Source organism: Fukomys damarensis, unplaced genomic scaffold (assembly GCF_012274545.1).
Source record: "Fukomys damarensis isolate Sample0158 unplaced genomic scaffold, DMR_v1.0_HiC HiC_scaffold_2, whole genome shotgun sequence".
Taxonomy (NCBI): domain Eukaryota; kingdom Metazoa; phylum Chordata; class Mammalia; order Rodentia; family Bathyergidae; genus Fukomys; species Fukomys damarensis.
This window is the reverse complement of record NW_022900914.1, coordinates 46,680,278-46,686,775: the sequence shown is the minus strand read 5'-3', so window position 1 is coordinate 46,686,775 and position 6,498 is coordinate 46,680,278. Positions and strand designations below refer to the sequence as shown.

Genomic DNA, 6,498 nt, shown 5'->3' with positions numbered 1-6,498 from the left:
AAGCAGGGCTGGTTTCTTAGTTTGACCCTTGGGCCTTGGCATTCACAGCCCACATCAGAGTACAACAGAGGCCTATATATTGTATATCTAAATATTTGGAATTACAGATCGAATTATGCCCCCAGTGCTATTTCACATAGGGCTCACAGCTACTTCCCAGGAACCCCGTCATGCCAAAGCAGCCATACTTCCCCCAGGGCTGGCAGAGCAGAGCAGAGCAGAGAGGAACCACAGTTGGCAAAGCAGAATGGACGCAGAGGTGGCTGGATGGCCCCAACCCAAGCTCACCTGGGCACCCCCACGTCTCATTCCAGACTCTGCGTTTCCCACATTGTAAGCACTTACCCAGAAGCTATCACCTGAGAAGAGGGAAGGGCCAGGTGCTATTGTGGGGATCCCCACCTTGCAGCACCCCATTCCAGGTGGCTTGAGCAAGGCGGCCAATTTGAAACTGTGTTCCCCAGGGCAGCCTGCAACAGACTGCTTGTTTTTCCTTCCCTAATGGTCCAACCCGCAACCTGCATCCTGTGGCTGAGGACTCATTTCAGGTCTCTGGTTCCTTGAACACAATTCCCATTTTATCAAAGAATTCTGTGGGGGCGCAGCAGTGGGTATGACTAGAAGGGGCAGCGTGACTGTGATCTTTGTGGTGATGGAACTGTTCTGCACCGTGTTGTGGTTCTACACTCTACACAGGTGATAAAATGACACAGCTAAACACACAATAGCCATGTCAACTTCCTGGTTTGATATTATACTAGTTTTGGAAGATACAACCATTGGGGAAAATCGGGTGAAGAGACTGCTCTGCCCTACCTGTACATCTTTTCATAAATCTACAATAATTGTAGAACAAAAGCTAAATGAAAATACCTTGGGCAAAAAAGCTTTTTAGAAAGTGCTTCCTACGGCTGTGTTCACTGAGGACAGGCCCTCTCCAGACACTGGGGCTGGCCTGGGCTTACCTGGAATGCCCTTCTTCCTCTCTTCAGTCCTGGTCTCACCTTGCACCATTCATTCCCTTGAAGGGCTTGCTGTTTTCCCCTCTCAAATATTTTTTGGTTTGAAAGAAGCTTGCAAGAAAGCACTGATATTGGTATTGGGGCTTGGAGTGCCCGGCTGGAAGCCCACTTAGGAGTGGGAATCGGGGACCTGCTGGGCCACACATGTAGATGCCCTGTCCTCCCTGTGGCCTCATTTTCAACCGTGTCCTATTTGAGGCCTTCATCGCTCTGAAGCCATTTTTCTTTGCAGTAAGGACAGGAATAGAAGGGAATGAGGTGGTGCTGCAGGGACTGTTTCCCTTCTTGTCATTGTTTTCCTTTATTTCAGTGAGAGATGTACAACACACACACACACACACACACACACACACACACACTGCACTCACATACATGTTTTCTTTTTTCAGTGAGAGAGGTACAACACACACACACACACACACACACACACACACACACACTGCACTCACATACACAAGCTGTAGGACCAAGGCCATTCAGTTGAGTCTCGAGCTGAGGACAGGTGGGGAGGGGGCTGCTGCTGCTGCTTTCCTTGAAGGACCTGCTCGGTGCAGTCCTCTGGGGCCAGGAGCCTGGGGTGGTGCTGTGCTGAGGACTCAGAGTCTCATAGGGGTGGGAGTCTTATGTGTTAGCTTTCTTACCACCACCACCAGGACTGCCTGCTTTCCTTTCTAGCCTGCTGTAGGGCTCAAAGGCTGAGGAGCCCAGTTCGTAGCCAGCAGGCCGGTCCAGAAGCAGGGCTGTGGAAAAGCAGACCGCTGGCAGAGGAGGTGGCAGCGGTGGTGACACAGAAGCTGAGGGCAGAGGGTTGAGGCATGGAGAAGAGTTCCTAGGGTCACCCAAGGAGGTACCCCTGTGGCCAGCAGGCAGTTCTGGCAGACCCGGGGTCAGCGCCAGGATGCTGGGCGCCCTGGGCACGGAGAGCAGCCGGCCCTGCTCCAGCAGCCACAGAATGTTGGAAGCGGCAAAGGCCTTGGAGGCGGAGGAGGATGCCCGCTTCTCTAGGTCTCTGCTCTGGTCTTTCTTCTGCTTGGTGCGGCGGTTCTGGAACCAGACCTTCACCTTGGGGCAGAGGGTGAGGAAGGGGTGTCAGGAGGGAAGAGAAGCCAAGCAAATCAAAGCAGGGCAGGTGGAAGGAGAAAAGGAGAAGTGTGTGGGGCCAGGGCAAAGGTGGTGGATGGGGGCAAAGGGGAGGGGCAGGGGCACAAGGGAGGGGGGCAGAGAGAGACAGAGAGAGGGAAGGCGGGAGGGAGAGAGAGAAATTGTCATTAACTTGTCATTCCCACAACCAGCCTGCTCTGGGTGATCTGATTATTGATCCACCCCTTCACTGCTAAAATCCAGGCTGGCCTAGAGTGGAGGAGTGGGTTGGTGGATGGAGGTGGAGTTTGGGGCTACAGTTGAAGCACTGAAGTTCCCTTGTTGGCCTCTGCACTCCACTCTTAGCCAACTTAGTGGACTTAGCCACTATTTATGTGCTGGTAATTCCCAGCTTGGCCTCAGGCCCAAGTCTCTGAACTGAGGTTCAAGCCGGGTATCCAAGTGCCCATGAGAATCACCCCAGGATGTCCCAAAAGGGCCCCAAACTCCATCCTGGCAGACACAGAGCTCAGGCTACCTCTTCCAAACAGCAGCCTCTCTCACATTCCATCTTCCATCTTGGCTATCTCCATCCACCCAAGTAGAAACGTAGGGTGGTGGGCACAAGCCCCTTCCCACTCTTCGTGCAGACTCTCCTCTTCCCTGTCCTTTCTGACCTGGAGGTGAGAGCTGTCTCTACAGTGGCACCATCAGAGCCACATGAGGAATTTGTTTAAAGCTAACTCACTACTGACCTCACCCAACCAGCTCCAAATGGAAGTGGCAGGACCCAGGCCCTAATGATCTTACAGCTCACCAGGTGACCTAATGTGACAAAACCAGTGCTCTAAAGGTCTCTGTCTCAGGTCCAAACCCTAACACTTCAGGGCAAGAGTCATAATAGAAGCCTCTGGCAAGGGCCTGCCCTGGCTCTGATGCACATGTATGGGCACCCCCACCTGCTCACAAAGCACAAATGACCCCTCATGGGTATTTCCTGGGGTTCTTAACAATGCTTGTGTTTGATGTTATTTGGGAGGACTGACTCAAAAGAGGCTGAAGAAAGCACTGGAAATTTCACTTGGCAGGAAATTCTGGAATCCTTGTCACCTGGGAGGTGGGTTAGAGGGTGGGCATGGGCCCCTGGCGGGCATGACTTTTTGGCTTCATAGAACCCCCACCCTGTATGAAGGGACCTGGCCAGGAAAGGCCAAAGTGGGACCCGCTGAGACATGGGGCATAAGGAAGGGGCCAGATGCCTAGTCAGAGAGCAGTTTTATCACTGCCTCCAGCCTTGGCCCAAATGCTATGGTGAGAGATTTTCCTAACCAGCCTAGTCTTTCACCATTTCAGTGGCTCCTCCCTCTTCCCCATTCCCTGTAAAAGACCAAGTTTCTCAACACAATACCAAGTGGGACAAGATGTAGCATAATGTTGAGGGGCCTTCTGATAGTCACTCAAAGCTGAGGACAAAGAAGTACGAAGTACCCCACTTTTTCTAAAGAGACCCACACAAAAAAGGGCAGAGATCCCTTGGAGTCTCGAAAGGTGGTAGGTACACCTTGCTCTGCCACCACAGCCCAGCACCCCAGCTCCTTCCTGGTCTTCATGAAAAAAGGGAGACTAGGGCCAGGGATTTAGCTCAATGGTGCCACCACCTGCCTTGAAAACACAAGGTCCTGAGTTCAAACCCTGGTACCAATAAATAAATAAATAAATAAATAAATAAATAAATAAATGCAAAAAGAGACTGGTAGTGGACAGCTCCCTAGGGACTGCAAACCTGGGGCAATAAGAGATTCCTCTGTCTCTGAGAGGAAGGGAGCACTTCTCCCAACAGAAGGTAAGTCAGAGGCTCAGAAAATATCACTTGTAGGCCCTGGAAAGGCCTTGGGGAAGGAGACAGGCATTCGCCTACCAGGTGGCAAATGGATCAGATTATCACCTCACTGCTGCCAACACTGAAGTTCCTTGACCCATGTCTTAGGGGCTTCTTGCCCAAGCTGGGGCAGCACAGGCCAGTGGGAAGAGGGCCCCAGAGAGAAAAGTATAGGGAGGGCTTGCTTGTCCCCTCAGTCTTCGGAGGACCTTGAAGGTTCAGCCACTCTGGTGGCACAGAAGTCATGGTTCCTGCCCTTGGGAAGGAGAGGGTTTCGTAAGGAGGGCACCAACCCACTCCCAACAAATGACATTTAGGTACAAGGGAGTGGCAGTGACAAGGGATGTGACTAATGCAGAATGACAAAGCATGTAGAAAGTGCTGTTCCTCAAAATACCCTTCCTTTGTGCAGCTGTGGGTGTAGCTAGGGGAGGTGGATGTGGCTGTAACTGGGTTTGGCAATCTCCAGGGCAGGTGGTCCTTAGAAAGGGAGAGAAGGCAGAGGGCAAGTGGAACAGGGCTTAGACCTGGTATGTCATCTATTGCTGTTTGAGCGTTAGCCAAGGATTCTCAACCCTGGCTGTGCACTGGAATGACCTGGGGGCATTCTTCTAAATCCTGATGTCCAGGTCCCACCTGATGTCCAGGAACCCATTTGATCAGAATTGCTCGAGGGTGGGCTGAGACACTGGGATTGTTTAGAAGGCTCAGTGGGTAGGTCCAATACACTGTGGCTGTTGCCAGCTTCCAGGGTGGGAGAGTCCTAACTTAGAGCACCTCCACAACCCCTTAAGACACAGAGCAAGCCAGCCAACAGAAAAGACATTAGACCTGCCTCTCTACTTCCCATCACAAATTCCATGGTCCCTAGGGGCTGGTTCATTAGGCTAAGCAAACATGAGACAAACTGATGTCATCAGGGCTCAGAAAGCTGACCTTTCTCCTCTAGGGAGCCTTTAGTTTTGCCTGAATGCAAAGTTAACAGCCCTTTAAGGCTCTATCCAGTCACTCTTCCAGGAAGCCACTCCTGGCTGACTCCAAAAAGTGACAGGGCCACAGTCCTGTCCTGAAGTATAGTGCACTTCTGGGGTGTTACTCTGCCTTCACTTTTTGAGTGCTCTGTGATGGCTTCTCTTCAGAATGCCATCTTAGCTACTTGGAATTCAGTGAGCGCTTGGTGGCTTCACATTCTGATCCCTTTCTGGACCACACTGTGGCCAAGGCTGCATACTAGAGGAGGGGCGTGGTTTTGAGGACTGGGGAGATTATCTGTCATGTATTTTGGGCTTATGATCAGTGTTCGATTCAAAGACTCACTGTGGAAATGGCATTAATCTTGTAAAGACTGCTTCCTGTGACCATGGGAACATATGAATCTGAGATCAACGGTACTTGAGTATTTATGATGGCTTTGAGCTTTGTAAGCTGCATTATTCTATTCTACTGTTCTGGTTCATTCACACAACACACAGGTGTGTCATGTATTTGGTACATACTGGGCATTACTAGGTGCTGGAAAACAAAAATAAATAAAACTCCATCTTGATGCACTGGGCTCTCAGATACTAGTGGGGGACGTGGGTAGGTCAGCAAGCACTATAGGGTGTTTTCATAGAAGTAGCAAAGAATATAGTGAGAAGATCCCAAGGTCAGGCAGCCCTGGATTCAATCCTGGCTCTTTCTCTGACTAACTAGACAACACTGGACAAGTTTCTTAACCTCTTGGTGTTTCTGTTTCCCAACCAGTAAAATGGTGGGGTTCATATTAATGCCTCCTAAGAGATCTACTGTGATGGCTCCAGGAGGAGATAATCATGTAAAATGTCTGGCAGGAAGTGAAGTCTGCCACGATGGCTAGTTAGATTTGGCCATTTCACCAGCATCAAGTGATTTTTCAGACATTTCTGAGCATTAGCTTCACCTGGATGGAAAAAATATATAGATTCTCTAGACATTTTATCAGGAATCCCTGGATTGAAGTAACGCAGTCATCTATCTGTTTTTATCATGAACCCAGGGGAGTTCCATGACACATACCTGAGACACATTGCTTTAACCCAACACCCAACCCCCCCTTTTAAACAAAGCATGGTGACAAAGTGTATCAAGAGGTTTCTAAAATCAGATTTCCAAAATCAAGTGAACCTGTTCCTGTTCTCCGACATTTTTTTCTGAGAGGAGCATTCAGTACATGCTCCCCAGTGGGTGTGGGGGTGGTGAGGACTGGGTGGAGGAAGCCCCTAAGAGAATCCTCCTGTTCTTGGTGCCCTCCTCTACTGCATAGCCATGTGGCCTGGGCAAGTTCAGCGCAGAAGTCAGCTCATGCTGACACTTGGCAAACAGGGGCTGCACCTTCAGTGGAGCACAGAGAGAAGGTCTGAGAATACCCTCGTGTTGAGCCCTGAGCTCCAAAAGAACTGTGCACTTTCATACTCTCTTGAGCCTGGCTGCACAGTGGTTCCTCTTGAATTTACACAAAATCAGGCCTTTTTTTTTTTTTTTTTTTTTTTTTTTTTT

General features: G+C 50.2%; 1 protein-coding gene across 1 annotated transcript in view; it reads right to left on the bottom strand.

Annotated features, from left to right (window-relative positions):
- Window positions 1–1,486: 1,486 nt before the first annotated feature.
- Window positions 1,487–6,498, bottom strand: part of Vax2 (ventral anterior homeobox 2) — a 23,920-nt gene continuing 18,908 nt past the window's right edge. Inside the window, exon 3 of the mRNA XM_010609819.1 lies at window positions 1,487–2,084. Coding sequence (XP_010608121.1) covers window positions 1,644–2,084 — 441 coding nt within the window. The 3' untranslated portion in view covers window positions 1,487–1,643. The remainder of the gene's footprint in view (window positions 2,085–6,498) is intronic.